Source organism: Ranitomeya variabilis, chromosome 5, assembly GCF_051348905.1.
Source record: "Ranitomeya variabilis isolate aRanVar5 chromosome 5, aRanVar5.hap1, whole genome shotgun sequence".
Classification (NCBI taxonomy): Eukaryota; Metazoa; Chordata; class Amphibia; order Anura; family Dendrobatidae; genus Ranitomeya; species Ranitomeya variabilis.
This window is the reverse complement of record NC_135236.1, coordinates 681,989,639-682,008,510: the sequence shown is the minus strand read 5'-3', so window position 1 is coordinate 682,008,510 and position 18,872 is coordinate 681,989,639. Positions and strand designations below refer to the sequence as shown.

General features: G+C 46.4%; 1 protein-coding gene across 1 annotated transcript in view; it reads right to left on the bottom strand.

The window, feature by feature from the left end:
• LOC143775182 (uncharacterized) overlaps positions 1-18,872 on the bottom strand; it is a 65,906-nt gene that overhangs the window by 25,302 nt on the left and 21,732 nt on the right. Inside the window, exon 16 of the mRNA XM_077263024.1 lies at positions 12,171-12,209. Within this exon, the coding sequence (XP_077119139.1) occupies positions 12,171-12,209 (39 nt within the window). The remainder of the gene's footprint in view (positions 1-12,170; positions 12,210-18,872) is intronic.

Here is an 18,872-nt window from a genome sequence, read left to right as displayed (position 1 = left end):
CCCAGTCTTGAGGGTCGCCCCGGAGCAAGGAAATCACAATCCTGACCTGCTGTGCAGGGTCTCCGGCAGAGCGAAATTTCAGGGACAAAAATAATTTGCAATTATTTCGAAAATTCTGAAACCCAGATCTATTCCCCGAGAAAAATTCCGGCAAAGGAATTCTCGGCTCAGATACAGGTGCATGATAAACAAAGTCTTGCAAATTTTGTACCTTCGTGGCGAGATTATTCAAACCTGCAGTTACACTCTGAAGATCCATTACAAACAGGTGGACACGGAGCCATTCAAAAAAAAAAAAAAAAAAAAAAAATCTCAGCAGACTTCTTATTTCTCTCCTTTCTCAGCCAAGGATTTTAACCCTTTAGTGGGCCGGTCAAACTGTCATGTTCTCAATGGCAAGAGAACATAGCATCAGCATATATAGGAACTAGCTCTTGGAAGATGGGAACTGAGCTGACCATGAACTAAACCTAACGCACAACTAGCAGTGGCCGGGTAGCATGCCTACGTTGATTCTAGATGCCCAGCACCAGCCGGAGGACTAAATAATGCTAGCAGAGGAAAATATTAGTCCTAGCTCACCTCTAGAGAAATACCCCGAAAGGAGACAGAGGCCCCCCACATGTATTGGCGGTGAATAAAGATGAAATAACAAACGTAGTATGAAAATAGGTTTAGCAAATTTGAGGTCCACTTACTACATAGCAGAAGACAGAAAGGACACTTTCATGGTCAGCTGAAAACCCTATCAAAACACCATCCAGAAATTACTTTAAAACTCTGGCATTAACTCATAACACCAGAGTGGCAATTCCTGTTCACAAGAGCTTTCCAGACACAGTAACGAAACTACAGCTGTGAACTGGAACAAAAATGCAAAAACAAACATGGACAAGAGTCCAACTTATCTAGTAGTTGTCTAGGAGCAGGAACAAGCACAGAGAGGCTTCTGATAACATTGTTGACCGGCAAGCAACTAACAGAGCAGCAAGGTTATATAGCGACTCCCACATCTTGATGGGAACAGGTGAACAGAGAAGATGAAGACACCAGTTCAATTCCACCAGTAGCCACCGGGGGAGCCCAGAATCCAAATTCACAACAGTACCTGTACTGACCGCAAACCCTAAACTAACACCGCAACTAGAAGTAGCCGTGGGGTGTGCCTAACACGTACTAGACACCTCGACACAGCCGGAGGACTAAATACCCCTATAGATGGAAATGGGAATTCTATCTTGCCTCAGAGCAGAACCCCAGAGGATAGGCAGCCCCCCACAAATATTGACTGTGAGTATAAGAGGAAAAACACACGCAGGCAGAAAAACAGGATTTAGCAAAAGAGGCACTTCTAGCTAAACAGAATAGGATAGGACAGAATTCTAAGCGGTCAGTATTAAAATCCTAAAAATATCCACAGCAGATAATACAAATATTCTACATCTAACTAAAGACATAGAAAGTATATCTGCATCTCCTGAGAATCCAGCATGACTGAAAAATCCAAACAAAGTCTAAGCTGGACAAAAACACAATGAATTGCACTGAATTGCAAAGCACACTGCATGTGTGCACAGAGACAAAAAAACAGACACTTATCTTAGCTGAATTGGCAGTAGGGCATGAGGAGCCAGAGAGAGATGCAATCCCTCCAAGTACAATGGACAACTGGCATGGACTCATGGATCCTGCAATCCTAAATACCTAATAGAGCTGCAATCAGCAGAAACACCTGCCCGGATTACAACCCCAAGACAACTGCACTACCACCAACAACCACCGGAGGGAGCCCAAGAGCAGAATTCACAACAGTACCCCCCCTTGAAGAGGGGTCACCGAACCCTCTCCAGAGCCCCCAGGCCAATCAGGACGAGCCAGATGAAAGGCATGGACCAAATCAGCAGCATGGACATCAGAGGCAAAATCCCAAGAATTATCCTCCTGGCCATAACCCTTCCATTTGACAAGGTACTGAAGCCTCCGCCTCGAAAAGCGAGAATCCAAAATGTTCTCAACCACATACTCCAACTCCCCATCAACCAACACAGGAGCAGGAGGATCAACCGAGGGAACAACGGGCACCACATATTTCCGTAATAAAGATCTATGGAAAACATTATGGATGGCAAAAGAGGCCGGAAGGGCCAAACAAAAGGACACAGAATTGATAATCTCAGAAATCCTATAAGGACTAGTGTTGAGCATTCCGATACCGCAAGTATCGGCCGATACTTGCGGGTATCGGAATTCCGATACCGAGATCCGATACTTTTGTGGTATCGGGTATCGGTATCGAAACAACATTAATGTGTAAAATAAAGAATTAAAATAAAAAATATTGCTATACTCACCTCTCCGACGCAGCCTGGACCTCACCGAGGGAACCGGCAGCGTTCTTTGCTTAAAATTATTTCCTTCCGTGACGTCACGGCTTGTGATTGGGCGTGTGCCGCCCATGTGGCCGTGACGTAATTTCAGGTCCTGAATGCAGAATTAGGCACACAGGACCTGAAATTACGTCACGGCTTGCTGTGATTGGTCGCGTCGCGGTCACATGGGCGGCACGCAACCAATCACAAGCCGTGACGTAATTTTAAAATGATCGCGTTTCCTGCCTCCCGTGACGTCACGGCTTGTGATTGGTCGCGTCACCCATGTGACCGCGACACGACCAATCACAAGCCGGAACGTAATTTTAAAATCCTGAATGCCTAGAATTAGGCATTGAGGACCTGAAAATTACGTCACGGCTTGCTGTGATTGGTCGCGTCGCGGCCACATGGGCGGCACGCGACCAATCACAAGCCGTGACGTCACGGAAGGAAGTAAACGCGTGCATTTTAAGCAAAGAACGCTGCCGGTTCCCTCGGTGAGGTCCAGGCTGCGTCGGAGAGGTGAGTATAGCAATATTTTTTATTTTAATTCTTTATTTTACACATTAATATGGATTCCAGGGCCTGAAGGAGAGTTTCCTCTCCTTCAGACCCTGGGAACCATCAGGGATACCGTCCAATACTTGAGTCCCATTGACTTGTATTGGTATCGGGTATCGGTATCGGATTAGATCCGATACTTTGCCGGTATCGGCCGATACTTTCCGATACCGATACTTTCAAGTATCGGACGGTATCGCTCAACACTAATAAGGACCAATAAACCGAGGCTTAAACTTAGGGGAAGAAACCTTCATAGGAACATGACGGGAAGACAACCAGACCAAATCCCCAACCCGAAGCCGGGAACCAACACACCGACGACGGTTAGCAAAACGCTGAGCCTCCTCCTGAGACAACACCAAATTGTCCACCACATGAGCCCAAATCTGCTGCAACCTGTCAACCACAGAATCCACACCAGGACAATCAGAAGGTTCAACTTGCCCCGAAGAAAAACGAGGATGAAAAAAAAATTACAAAAGAAGGGCGAAACCAAGGTAGCCGAACTAGCCCGATTATTAAGGGCAAACTCGGCCAATGGCAAGAAAGCCACCCAATCATCCTGATCAGCAGACACAAAGCATCTCAAATAAGTTTCCAAAGTCTGATTAGTTCGCTCGGTCTGGCCATTTGTCTGAGGATGAAATGCAAAAGAAAAAGACAAATCAATGCCCAGCCTAGCACAAAAGGCCCGCCAAAACCTAGAAACAAACTGGGAACCTCTGTCGGACACAATATTCTCCGGAATACCATGCAAACGAACCACATGCTGAAAAAACAACGGAACCAAATCAGAAGAGGAAGGCAATTTAGGCAAAGGCATCAAATGAACCATCTTAGAAAACCGGTCACAAACCACCCAGATAACAGACATCCTCTGGGAAACCGGAAGATCTGAAATAAAATCCATAGAAATATGCGTCCAGGGCCTCTCAGGGACCGGCAAAGGCAAAAGCAACCCACTAGCACGGGAACAACAAGGCTTGGCCTGCGTACAAGTCCCACAGAACTGCACAAAAGAACGCACATCACGCGACAAAGAAGGCCACCAAAAGGACCTACCAACCAAATCTCTGGTACCAAAAATACCAGGATGGCCAGCCAACACAGAACAATGAACCTCAGAAATCACTCTATTAGTCCATCTATCAGGAACAAACAGTTTCCCCACTGGACAGCCGTCAGGTTTGTCAGTCTGAAATTCCTGCAGAACCCGTCGCAAATCAGGGGAAATGGCAGAAAGGACCACCCCTTCCTTCAGAATGCCGACTGGCTCCAATACCTCAGGAGAATCAGGCAAAAAACTCCTAGAGAGGGCATCAGCCTTAACATTCTTAGAACCCGGAAGATACGAGACCACAAAATCAAAACGGGAGAAAAACAGGGACCATCGAGCCTGTCTAGGATTCAGCCGTTTGGCAGATTCGAGGTAAATCAGATTTTTATGATCGGTCAAGACCACAATACGGTGCTTGGCTCCCTCAAGCCAATGTCGCCATTCCTCAAACGCCCACTTCATAGCCAACAACTCCCGATTGCCGACATCATAATTGCGTTCAGCAGGCGAAAACGTACGGGAAAAGAAGGCACACGGTTTCATCAAGGAACCATCAGAATTCCTCTGAGACAAAACGGCCCCTGCCCCAATTTCAGAAGCGTCAACCTCAACCTGAAACGGAAGAGAAACATCTGGCTGACGCAACACCGGGGCAGAAGTAAATTGGTGTTTAAGCTCCTGAAAGGCAGAGACAGCCACAGGGGACCAATTCGTTACATCAGCGCCTTTCTTCGTCAAATCGGTCAGGGGTTTAACCACACTGGAGAAGTTAGCAATGAAACGGCGATAAAAATTAGCAAAGCCCAGAAATTTCTGAAGGCTCTTCACGGATGTGGGCTGAATCCAATCATGAATGGCCTGAACCTTAACCGGATCCATCTCTATAGATGAGGGAGAAAAAATGAAGCCCAAAAAAGAAACCTTCTGCACTCCAAAGAGACACTTAGACCCCTTCACAAACAAAGCATTATCACGAAGGATCTGAAATACCATCCTGACCTGTTTCACATGAGACTCCCAATCATCGGAAAAAATTAAGATGTCATCCAAATATACAATCATGAATTTATCAAGATAATTCCGGAAGATATCATGCATGAAGGACTGAAAAACAGATGGAGCATTAGAGAGCCAGAATGGCATCACAAGGTATTCAGAATGGCCTTCGGGCGTATTAAACGCAGTTTTCCATTCGTCACCCTGCTTAATACGAACAAGATTATATGCCCCCCGAAGGTCAATTTTAGTAAACCAACTAGCCCCCTTAATCCTGGCAAACAAATCGGAAAGCAAAGGTAAAGGGCATTGAAACTTGACCGTGATCTTATTCAAAAGGCGATAATCAATACAGGGTCTCAAGGAGCCATCCTTCTTAGCAACAAAAAAAAATCCCGCTCCCAACGGTGAAGAAGATGGCCAAATATGCCCTTTCTCCAAAGACTCCTTAACATAACTCCGCATGGCGGTATGTTCCGGCACAGACAGGTTGAAAAGTCGGCCCTTAGGAAACTTACAGCCTGGAATCAAGTCAATAGCACAATCACAGTCCCTATGCGGTGGAAGGGAACTGGACTTGGGCTCATCAAATACATCCTGAAAATCAGACAAAAACTCTGGAACTTCAGAAGAGGAGGAAGAGGAGATTGACATCAAAGGAACGTCATTATGAACCCCCTGACAACCCCAACTAGTCACAGACATAGACTTCCAATCCAACACAGGATTATGTATCTGCAACCATGGAAAATCCAGCACAATAGCATCATGTAAATTATGCAACACCAGAAAACGACAATCTTCCTGATGGGCTGGCGCCATGCACATGGTCACCTGTGTCCAAAACGGGTTTATTTTTAGCCAAAGGTGTAGCATCAATGCCCCTTAAAGGAATAGGGTTCTGCAAAGACTGCAAGGGGAAACCACAACGCCTGGCAAATTCAAAGTCCATTAAATTCAGAGCGGCGCCCGAGTCCACAAACACCATGACAGAAAATGGCGACAATGAGCAGATCAAGGTCACAGATAACAGAAATTTAGGTTGTACAGTTCCGATGGTAACTGAACTAGCGATTCTTTTTGTATGCTTTGGGCAGACTGAAATGACATGAGAAGCATCGCCACAATAAAAACACAACCTATTCTGACATCTGAATCCTTGTTGTTCCGTTCTGGACAGAATCCTATCACACTGCATAGGCTCAGGCATCTGCTCTGAGGACAACGCCACAGCGCGCACAGTTCTGCGCTCCCGCAAGCGCCGATCAATCTGAATGGCCAGAGACATAGAATCACTCAGACCAACAGGCGTGGGAAACCCCACCATAACATCTTTAACAGATTTAGAAAGACCCTTTCTGAAAATTGCCGCCAAAGCATCCTCATTCCATTTAGTCAGCACAGACCATTTTCTAAATTTCTGACAATACAATTCTGCCGCTTCTTGACCCTGAGACAGGGCCAACAAGGTCTTCTCGGCTTGATCCACAGAATTTGGTTCATCATATAATAATCCTAGAGCCTGAAAAAAGGCATCTACATTAAGCAAGGCCGGATTCCCAGATTCCAGGGAAAATGCCCAATCCTGAGGGTCGCCACGCAGCAGGGAGATGACAATTTTAACCTGCTGAATGGGATCACCAGAGGAACGAGGCTTCAGAGCAAAAAACAGTTTACAGTTGTTTTTAAAACTCAAAAATTTGGACCTGTCCCCAAAAAACAAATCAGGAGTAGGAATCCTAGGCTCTAAAAGCGGAGTCTGAACAATATAATCAGAAATACCCTGTACCCTAGCAGCAAGCTGGTCTACACGAGAAACTAATCCCTGAACATCCATGCTAGCACAAGACTCCTCAGCCACCCAGAGGAAAAGAGGGAAGAAAAGACCAAGCAGGCTACAGAAAAAAAAATGGCTCTTTCTTCCCTTCTTCTGAGATGCATTTAACTCATTGTTGTCCAGTTGTACTGTTATGATCCGGTGACCTTGGAGCTGCATGAAACTTTCTCAGGAGTAGGTGGTACCTGTACTGACCGCAAACCCTAAACTAACACTGCAACTAGAAGTAGCCGTGGGGTGTACCTAACACGTCCTAGACACCTCGACACAGCCGTAGGACTAAATACCCCTATAGATGGAAATGGGAATTCTATCTTGCCTCAGAGCATAACCCCAGAGGATAGGCAGCCCCCCACAAATATTGACTGTGAGTATAAGTGAAAAACACACGCAGGCAGAAAAACAGGATTTAGCAAAAGAGGCACTTCTAGCTAAACAGAAAAGGATAGAACAGAATTCTAAGCGGTCAGTATTAAAATCCTAAAAATATCCACAGCAGATAATACAAATATTCTACATCTAACTAAAGACATAGAAAGTATATCTGCATCTCCTGAGAATCCAGCATGACTGAAAAATCCAAACAAAGTCTAAGCTGGACAAAAACACAATGAATTGCACTGAATGGCAAAGCACACTGCATGTGTGCACAGAGACAAAAAACCAGACACTTATCTTAGCTGAATTGGCAGCAGGGCATGAGGAGCCAGAGAGAGATGCAATCCCTCCAAGTACAATGGACAACTGGCATGGACTCATGGATCCTGCAATCCTAAATACCTAATAGAGCTGCAATCAGCAGAAACACCTGCCTGGATTACAACCCCAAGACAACTGCACTACCACCAACAACCACCGGAGGGAGCCCAAGAGCAGAATTCACAACAATAGGCCCAAAAAAGTAAGTAGGCTAAATGCAGTTCAAAATTGGTAACAGTAGTAAATTGGTGGTATGGCTTTGTTCTGCAGAGGACAATTGTAAGGAGTGGCAGACACAGTTAGTAGGCCCAAAAAAGTAAGTAGGCTAAATGCAGTTCAAAATTGGTAACAGGAGTTAACTGGCGGCATAGCTTTGTTCAGCGGAGGACAATTGTAAGGAGTGGCAGACATAGTTAGTAGGCACAAAAAAGTAAGTAGGCCAAATGCAGTTCAAAATTGGTAACAGGAGTAAACTGGCAGCATAGCTTTGTTCAGCGGAGGACAATTGTAATGGGAGGCAGACACAGTTATTAGGCCTAAATAAGTAGGCTAAATGCAGTTCAAAACTAGTAAAAGGACTAAACAGGCAGCATAGCTTTGTGCAGTGGAGGACAACTGTAATGGGAGTCAGACAGTTAGTAGGCCTAAATAAGTAGGCTAAATGCAGTTCAAAACTGGTAAAAGGACTAAACTGGCGGCATAGCTTTGTGCAGTGGAGGACAACTGTAATGGGAGGCAGACACAGTTAGTAGGCCCAAAAAAGTAAGTAGGCTAAATGCAGTTCAAAATTAGTAACAGGAGTAAACTGGCGGCATAGCTTTGTTCAGCAGAGGACAATTGTAATGGGAGGCAGACACAGTTATTAGGCCTAAATAAGTAGGCTAAATGCAGTTCAAAACTAGTAAAAGGACTAAACAGGCAGCATAGCTTTGTGCAGTGGAGGACAACTGTAATGGGAGGCAGACACAGTTAGTAGGCCTAAATAAGTAGGCTAAATGCAGTTCAAAACTGGTAAAAGGACTAAACTGGCGGCATAGCTTTGTGCAGTGGAGGACAACTGTAATGGGAGGCAGACACAGTTAGTAGGCCCAAAAAAGTAAGTAGGCTAAATGCAGTTCAAAATTTGTAACAGGAGTAAACTGGCGGCATAGGTTTGTTCAGCGGAGGACAATTGTAAGGAGTGGCAGACACAGTTAATAGGCCCAAAAAAGTAAGTAGGCTAAATGCAATTCAAAATTGGTAACAGTAGTAAACTGGCGGTATGGCTTTGTTCAGCAGAGGACAATTGTAAGGAGTGGCAGACACAGTTAGTAGGCGTAAAAAAGTAAGTAGGCTAAATGCAGTTCAAAATTGGTAACAGGAGTAAACTGGCGGCATAGCTTTGTTCAGCGGAGGACAATTGTAAGGAGTGGCAGACACAGTTAGTAGGCGTAAAAAAGTAAGTAGGCTAAATGCAGTTCAAAATTGGTAACAGGAGTAAACTGGCGGCATAGCTTTGTTCAGCGGAGGACAACTGTAATGAGAGGCTGACACAGTTAGTAGGCCCAAAAAAGTAAGTAGGCTAAATGCAGTTCAAAATTGGTAATAGGAGGAAACTGGCGGCATAGCTTTGTTGAGCGGAGGACATTTGTAAGGAGTGGCAGACACAGTTTGTAGGCCCAAAAAAGTAAGTAGGCTAAATGCAGTTCAAAATTGGTAACAGGAGTAAACTGGCGGCATAGCTTTGTTCAGCAGAGGACAATTGTAAGAAGTGGCAGGCACAGTTAGAAGACTAAAAAGTAAGTAGGCTAAATGCAGTTCAAAATTGGTAACAGTAGTAAACTGGGGGTATTTGTTGTGATTTTGCTTTTTGCTCCCTCTAGTGGTCATTAGTGATTTGACTCTGGAGCGTCTGTTTTTTCCTATATCCTCACCTGGGCCGTTAGTTAGGGGCGTTGCTATATAAGCTCCCTGGACCTTCAGTTCAATGCCTGGCATCGTTGAAATCAGAGCTAATCTGTTGTGCTCTTGTCCTCTGATCCTGGTTCCTGTTTTTCAAGCTAAGTCTGCTTCATTGCTTTTGCTTTTGTTTTGTTTTGTATTTTTGTCCAGCTTGTTCCAATCTGTATTCTGACCTTTGCTGGAAGCTCTAGGGGGCTGGTGTTCTCCCCCCGGACCGTTAGACGGTTCGGGGGTTCTTGAATCTCCAGCGTGGATTTTTATAGGGTTTTTGTTGACCAGATAAGTTATCTTGCTTTATTCTGCTATTAGTAAGCTGGCCTCTCTTTGCTGAACCTGGTTCATTTCTGTGTTTGTCATTTCCTCTTACCTCACCGTTATTATTTGTGGGGGGCTTGTATCTTGCTTTGGGGTCCCTTTCTCTGGAGGCAAGAGAGGTCTTTGTTTTCTTCTCCTAGGGGTAGTTAGATTCTCCGGCTGGCGCGAGTCATCTAGCGATCACCGTAGGCATGATCCCCGGCTACTTCTAGTGTTGGCGTTAGGAGTAGCTATTTGGTCAACCCAGTTACCACAGCCCTATGAGCTGGATTTTTGTATCTCGCAGACTTACACGTTCCTCTGAGACCCTGTCCACTGGGGTCATAACAGTATGCCAGGCCAGTATTAAATGTTTAATGCATTGCAGAAGTGGGATTATAAGAAAGAAAATTTTGAGTTTTTTTTTTTTTTTCTCTCTCATTTTTTTTTTTTTTTTTTCTTTTCCCCTTTACCTCAGAGTGGCTTAAGCTTGCTGCAGACATGAATGTCCAGACCTTGATTACAAGTGTGGACCAGCTTGCCGCTCGTGTGCAGGGTATACAAGATTATGTTACCAGAAATCCTAGGTCTGAACCCAAGATTCCGATTCCTGAACTGTTTTCAGGAGACCGATTTAAGTTTAGGAATTTCAGGAATAATTGTAAATTGTTTTTTTCCCTGAAACCTTGTTCCTCTGGAGACTCTGCTCAACAAGTAAAAATTGTTATTTCATTCTTACGGGGTGACCCTCAAGATTGGGCTTTTTCGCTGGCGCCAGGAGATCCGGCATTGGCTGATATTGATGCGTTTTTTCTGGCGCTCGGTTTACTTTATGAGGAACCCAATCTTGAGATTCAGGCAGAGAAAGCCTTGCTGGCTATGTCTCAGGGCCAGGACGAGGCTGAGGTGTATTGCCAAAAATTTCGGAAATGGTCCGTGCTGACACATTGGAACGAGTGTGCACTGGCCGCTAATTTTAGAAATGGCCTTTCTGAGGCCATTAAGAATGTTATGGTGGGTTTTCCCATTCCCACAGGTCTGAATGATACCATGTCCCTGGCTATTCAAATTGACCGGCGGTTGCGGGAGCGCAAAACCGCAAATTCCCTCATGGTGTTGTCTGAACGGACACCTGATTTGATGCAATGTGATAGAATCCTGACTAGAAATGAGAGGAAAATTCATAGACGCCGGAATGGCTTGTGCTACTACTGTGGTGATTCTACACATGTTATCTCAGCATGCTCTAAACGTATATCTAAGGTTGTTAGTCCTGTCACCGTTGGTAATTTGCATCCTAAGTTTATTCTGTCTGTGACTTTGATTTGCTCATTGTCATCTTATCCTGTCATGGCGTTTGTAGATTCAGGTGCTGCCCTGAGTCTCATGGATCTGTCATTTGCTAAGCGCTGTGGTTTTATTCTTGAACCATTGGAAAATCCTATCCCTCTTAGGGGTATTGATGCTACGCCATTGGCAGAAAATAAGCCGCAGTATTGGACACAGGTTACCATGTGTATGACTCCTGAACACCGCGAGGTGATACGTTTCCTGGTTTTACATAAAATGCATGATTTGGTTGTTTTAGGGCTGCCATGGTTACAGACCCATAATCCAGTCCTTGACTGGAAGGCTATGTCAGTGTCTAGTTGGGGCTGTCTTGGTATTCATGAGGATTCCCTGCCTGTGTCTATTGCTTCTTCTACGCCTTCGGAAGTTCCGGAGTATTTGTCTGATTATCAGGATGTCTTCAGCGAGTCTAGGTCAAGTGCATTGCCTCCTCATAGGGAATGTGACTGTGCAATAGATTTGATTCCTGGCAGTAAGTTTCCTAAGGGAAGACTGTTTAATCTGTCGATACCTGAACATACCGCTATGCGTTCATATATCAAGGAGTCTCTGGAGAAAGGACACATCCGTCCGTCTTCTTCCCCTCTTGGTGCGGGATTCTTTTTTGTGGCTAAAAAGGACGAATCTTTGAGGCCTTGTATTGACTATCGGCTTTTAAATAAGATCACTGTCAAATTTCAGTATCCTTTGCCGCTGTTGTCTGACTTGTTTGCCCGGATTAAGGGTGCCAAGTGGTTTACCAAGATAGACCTTCGTGGTGCGTACAACCTTGTGCGCATTAGGCAGGGCGATGAATGGAAAACCGCATTCAATACGCCCGAGGGTCATTTTGAGTACTTGGTGATGCCTTTTGGGCTCTCTAATGCCCCTTCAGTTTTTCAGTCCTTTATGCATGACATTTTCCGGAACTATCTGGATAAATTTTTGATCGTTTATCTGGATGATATTCTGGTTTTTTCTGATGATTGGGACTCGCATGTGGAGCAGGTCAGGATGGTCTTTAAAATTTTGCGTGAGAATTCTTTGTTTGTCAAGGGCTCAAAGTGTCTTTTTGGTGTACAGAAGGTTCCCTTTTTGGGGTTCATTTTTTCCCCTTCTGCTGTGGAGATGGACCCAGTCAAGGTCCGAGCTATTCTTGATTGGACTCAGCCCTCGTCAGTTAAGAGTCTTCAGAAGTTCTTGGGTTTCGCTAACTTCTACCGTCGTTTTATCGCTAACTTTTCTAGCATTGTGAAACCTTTGACGGATATGACCAAGAAGGGCTCCGATGTGGTTAATTGGGCTCCTGCTGCCGTGGAGGCTTTCCAGGAGTTGAAACGTCGATTTACTTCGGCGCCTGTTTTGTGCCAGCCTGATGTCTCGCTTCCCTTTCAAGTTGAGGTGGATGCTTCAGAGATTGGAGCAGGGGCCGTTTTGTCGCAGAGAGGCCCTGGTTGCTCTGTTATGAGACCTTGCGCCTTTTTCTCTAGGAAGTTTTCGCCTGCGGAGCGAAATTATGATGTGGGCAATCGGGAGTTGTTGGCCATGAAATGGGCATTTGAGGAGTGGCGTCATTGGCTCGAGGGTGCTAAGCATCGTGTGGTGGTCTTAACTGATCACAAAAATCTGATGTATCTCGAGTCTGCTAAACGCCTGAATCCTAGACAGGCCCGCTGGTCATTGCTTTTCTCCCGTTTTGACTTTGTTGTCTCGTATTTACCAGGTTCAAAGAATGTGAAGGCCGATGCTCTTTCCAGGAGCTTTGTGCCTGATGCTCCTGGAGTCGCTGAACCTGTTGGTATTCTTAAAGATGGTATTATCTTGTCAGCTATTTCTCCAGATCTGCGACGTGTGTTGCAGAGATTTCAGACTGATAGGCCTGATTCTTGTCCACCTGACAGACTGTTTGTGCCTGATAAGTGGACCAGCAGAGTCATTTCCGAGGTTCATTCCTCGGTGTTGGCAGGTCACCCAGGAATTTTTGGCACCAGAGATCTGGTGGCCAGATCCTTTTGGTGGCCTTCCTTGTCTAGGGATGTGCGGTCATTTGTACAGTCCTGTGGGACTTGTGCTCGAGCTAAGCCTTGCTGTTCTCGTGCCAGCGGCTTGCTCTTGCCCTTGCCTGTCCCTAAGAGACCTTGGACACATATCTCCATGGATTTCATTTCTGATCTTCCGGTGTCTCAAGGCATGTCTGTTATCTGGGTTATATGTGATCGCTTCTCCAAGATGGTCCATTTGGTTCCTCTGCCTAAGCTGCCTTCCTCTTCCGATCTGGTTCCTGTGTTTTTCCAGAACGTGGTTCGTTTGCACGGCATCCCTGAGAATATTGTGTCAGACAGAGGATCCCAGTTCGTTTCCAGATTCTGGCGATCCTTTTGTAGTAGGATGGGCATTGACTTGTCGTTTTCGTCTGCTTTCCATCCTCAGACTAATGGACAGACGGAGCGAACTAATCAGACTTTGGAGGCTTATTTGAGGTGTTTTGTCTCTGCCGATCAGGACGATTGGGTGACCTTCTTGCCGTTAGCTGAGTTTGCCCTTAATAATCGGGCTAGTTCCGCCACTTTGGTTTCGCCGTTTTTCTGCAACTCTGGTTTCCACCCTCGTTTTTCTTCGGGTCATGTGGAACCTTCTGACTGCCCTGGGGTGGATTCTGTGGTGGATAGGTTGCAGCAGATCTGGAATCTTGTGGTGGACAACTTGAAGTTGTCACAGGAAAGGGCTCAGCGCTTTGCCAACCGCCGCCGCGGTGTGGGTCCCCGACTGCGTGTTGGGGATTTGGTGTGGCTTTCTTCCCGCTTTGTTCCTATGAAGGTTTCCTCTCCCAAATTTAAGCCTCGTTTTATTGGTCCTTACAGGATATTGGAAATTCTTAATCCTGTATCCTTTCGCCTGGATCTTCCTGTGTCGTTTGCTATCCACAACGTGTTTCATAGGTCCTTATTGCGGCGGTACGTTGTGCCTGTGGTTCCTTCTGCTGAGCCTCCTGCTCCGGTGTTGGTTGAGGGTGAGTTGGAGTACGTGGTGGAGAAGATCTTGGATTCTCGTCTCTCCAGGCGGAGGCTTCAGTACCTGGTCAAGTGGAAGGGCTATGGTCAGGAAGATAATTCCTGGGTGGTCGCCTCTGATGTTCATGCGGCCGATTTAGTTCGTGCCTTTCACGCCGCTCATCCTGATCGCCCTGGTGGTCGTGGTGAGGGTTCGGTGACCCCTCACTAAGGGGGGGGTACTGTTGTGATTTTGCTTTTTGCTCCCTCTAGTGGTCATTAGTGATTTGACTCTGGAGCGTCTGTTTTTTCCTATATCCTCACCTGGGCCGTTAGTTAGGGGCGTTGCTATATAAGCTCCCTGGACCTTCAGTTCAATGCCTGGCATCGTTGAAATCAGAGCTAATCTGTTGTGCTCTTGTCCTCTGATCCTGGTTCCTGTTTTTCAAGCTAAGTCTGCTTCATTGCTTTTGCTTTTGTTTTGTTTTGTATTTTTGTCCAGCTTGTTCCAATCTGTATTCTGACCTTTGCTGGAAGCTCTAGGGGGCTGGTGTTCTCCCCCCGGACCGTTAGACGGTTCGGGGGTTCTTGAATCTCCAGCGTGGATTTTTATAGGGTTTTTGTTGACCAGATAAGTTATCTTGCTTTATTCTGCTATTAGTAAGCTGGCCTCTCTTTGCTGAACCTGGTTCATTTCTGTGTTTGTCATTTCCTCTTACCTCACCGTTATTATTTGTGGGGGGCTTGTATCTTGCTTTGGGGTCCCTTTCTCTGGAGGCAAGAGAGGTCTTTGTTTTCTTCTCCTAGGGGTAGTTAGATTCTCTGGCTGGCGCGAGTCATCTAGCGATCACCGTAGGCATGATCCCCGGCTACTTCTAGTGTTGGCGTTAGGAGTAGCTATTTGGTCAACCCAGTTACCACAGCCCTATGAGCTGGATTTTTGTATCTCGCAGACTTACACGTTCCTCTGAGACCCTGTCCACTGGGGTCATAACAGGTATTGCTTTGTTCAGCAGAGGACAATTGTAATGAGCGGCTGACACAGTTAGTAGGCCCAAAAAAGTAAGTAGGCTAAATGCAGTTCAAAATTGGTAACAGTAGTAAACTGGGGGTATTGCTTTGTTCAGCAGAGGACAATTGTAATGAGCGGCTGACACAGTTAGTAGGCCCAAAAAAGTAAGTAGGCTAAATGCAGTTCAAAATTTGTAACTGGAATAAACTGGCAGCATAGCTTTGTTCAGCGGAGGACAATTGTAAGGAGTGGCTGACACAGTTAGTAGGCCCAAAAAAGTAAGTAGGCTAAATGCTGTTCAAAACTGGTAAAAGGCTAAACAGGCGGCATAGCTTTGTGCAGTGGAGGACAACTGTAATGGGAGGTAGACACAGTTAGTAGGCCTAAATAAGTAGGCTAAATGCAGTTCAAAACTGGTAAAAGGACTAAACTGGCGGCATAGCTTTGTGCAGTAGAGGACAACTGTAATGGGAGGCAGACACAGTTAGTAGGCCCCAAAAAAGTAAGTAGGCTAAATGCAGTTCAAAACTGGTAAAAGGATTAAACAGGCAGCATAGCTGTGTGCAATGGAGGACAACTGTAATGGTAGGTAGACATAGTTAGTAGGCCTAAATATGTAGGCTAAATGCAGTTCAAAACTGGTAAAAGGACTAGACAAGCGGCATAGCTTTGTGCAGTGGAGGACAACTGTAATGGGAGGCAGACACAGTTAGTAGGCCCAAAAAAGTAAGTAGGCTAAATGCAGTTCAAAACTGGTAAAAGGACTAAACAGGCGGCATAGCTTTGTGAGGACAATTGTAAGGAGTAGCAGACTAAGTTAGTAGGCCCAAATAATAAAGTGGTCTAAATGTCAGCCAAAAAATTGGTCATAAGTAAACAGGTGGCATACCTAGGTACAGGGGTGGGCTCCTCTGCTGAGTAGCAGACAGTGGTAGTTGGTGCAAAGTATTAAATGGTCTAAATGGAGGCCAGGGCCCCTGTATATTTTAACTATCATCTATCATTTTAACAAATTTGTATTGGCAGTGCCATTGAAGGATTTAACAGCACAGACTACACAGTGGTGGAGCAGGGAGAGGTAAGTATTGCAAGTGGTAGAGCGCTGTTCAAGCTGGGTGGGGACACTCTCTCATGGGCGGCGGTACTGGTACAGGGCCCCTCATATTACGACGGTGTGTCTGACGTTGGTTGTGCACCACCACCATCAGAGACACTTCACTGTACTATGAGGGACCCTGTGCCAGTGCCGTCGCCCAAGAGTGGGCACACCCACCTCTCCAGGCAAACGGCACTTGCACGGGTGCTTGCGCTAGGTGGTGACCATGGCCCTGTGGGGCGAGTCAGCCCATTTAGGGAGGTGTAAAAATGGCCTATGGTGGACATTCAGGAGCTGCAAATGGAGGAATTGGAGAAGTCAGGAGAAGAGGAGGCCAAAAGCAAGACATTTTTCAGGCAAACTACGTGTCAGCAGGGGAAGGTGGGGCCAAAAAATTGGAAATCCATGATTGGTTCATTTTAATGAAGGTTAGATCATCAACATTTCGGGTAGCCAGACGTGTCCTTTTTTCGGTCAGTATTGAACCAGCCGCACTGAAGACTCTTTCTGATAGCACACTAGCAGCAGGGCAAGCGAGCTCCTGCAATGCATATTCTGCCAATTCAGGCCAGGTGTCTATTTTAGATGCCCAGTAATCAAAGGGGAATGACCTGTGAGGGAGAACATCGATAAGGGCGGAAAAGTAGTTCGTAACCATACTGGACAAATGCAGTCTCCTGTCACTTTGAATCGATGCAGCAGTACCTGTCGTGTCTGCGGTCATTGCGAAATCACTCCACAACCTGGTCATAAAACCCCTCTGTCCAACGCCACTTCGGATTTATGCCCCTCTAACACCTCTGCCATGTTGCCCCCTGCAGCTCGTGTGAGAACCATCACCGCCGCTGTGTGCTGGGAATGCCTGAACCAAACGGTCTACAAGAGTTGCTTGTTTGGTAGCCAATATTTGCTCAAGGTTCTCATGTGGCATGATATTTTGTAATTTTCCTTTATATCGTGGATCCAGGAGTCAGGCCAACCAGTAATCGTCATCGGTCATCATTTTGATAATGCGGGGGTCCCTTTTTAGGATACGCAAGGCATAATCAGCCATGTGGGCCAATGTTCCAGGTGTCAATTCACTGCTTGTGCAGGGTTGAGGAGCACTTTCTTGCAAATCAACATCACTTGTGTCCCGCAAAAACCCTGTACCAGACCTTGCAACGCCACCAGTTTCTATTGCCCCCTGAGAAGCATCCTCCTCCCATAAATATTCATCCCCATCATCCTCCTCCTCCTTTTCGTCCGCCACCTTGTCCAGGAGAGTTCCCTGAGCAGACAATGGCTGACTGCCAACAATGGTTCCCTCATCCTCAGCTGCAGACGCCTGCTCCTTAATGTGCGTCAAACTTTGCATCAGCAGACGCATTAGGGGGATGCTCATGCTTATGATGGTGTCGTCTGCACTGACCAGCCGTGTGCATTCCTCAAAACACTGAAGGACTTGACAGAGGTCTTGTAGCTTCGACCACTGCACACCTGACAACTCCATGTCTGCCATCCAACTGCCTGCCCGTGTATGTGTATCCTCCCACAAATACATAACAGCACGACTCTGTTCGCACAGCCTCTGAAGCATGTGCAGTGTGGAGTTCCACCTTGGTGCAAGTTCGATTATTAGGCGATGCTGGGGAAGCTTCAACGATCGCTGATGGTTCAGCATACGGCTGGAGTGTACGGGCGAACGGCGGATGTGCGAGTAAAGTCTTCGCACCTTTAGTAGCAGGGCTGGTAACCCTGGATAATTTTTCAGGAAGCACTGCACCACCAGGTTCAAGGTGTGAGCCAGGCAAGGTATGTGTTTCAGTTGTGAAAGGGCTATGGCAGCCATGAAATTCCTTCCGTTATCACTGGCTACCTTGCCTGCCTCAAGATATAGACTGCCCAGCCATGACTGAGTTTCTTGCTGCAAGTACTCGGCCAGAACTTCCGCAGTGTGTCTGTTGTCGCCCAAACACTTCATTTCCAACACAACCTGCTGACGCTTACCACTAGCTGTTCCATAATGGGACACCTCGTGTGCAACACTGGCAGCTGCGGATGGAGTGGTCGTGCGACTGCGCTCTGTGGACGAGCTTTGGCTTCTGGAGGAGGAGGGGGAGGAGGAGGAGGGGTGGCGAACGCCTACAGACAACTGTTTCCTAGACCGTGGGCTAGGCAGAACTGTCCCACTATGGCTGTCCCCTGTGGACCCTGCATCCACCACATTAACCCAGTGCACCGTGATGGACACGTAACGTCCCTGGCCATGCCTACTGGTCCATGCATCTGTTGTGAGGTGCACTTTTCCACTGACTGATTGCCTCAGTGCATGGACAATGCGGTCTTTGACATGCTGGTGGAGGGCTGGGATGGCTGTTCTCGCAAAGAAGTGCCGACTGGGTAGGTCATAGCGTGGTACTGCGTAGACCATCAGGTCTTTGAAAGCTTCGCTTTCAACCAACCAGTAGGGCATAATCTCTAACGAGATTAGTCTAGCAATGTGGGCGCTCAAACCCTGTGTACGCGGATGAGAGGATGAGTACTTCCTTTTCCTAACGAGAGTCTCTTGTAGGGTGAGCTGGACTGGAGAGCTGCATATGGTGAAACTAGCGGTGGTGGTGGTGGTGGACATGGCGGATTGAGAGAGGGTTGGTGATGGTATTCTTGATGTTGACCTACATACAGTGTTTCCTACCAAAAACC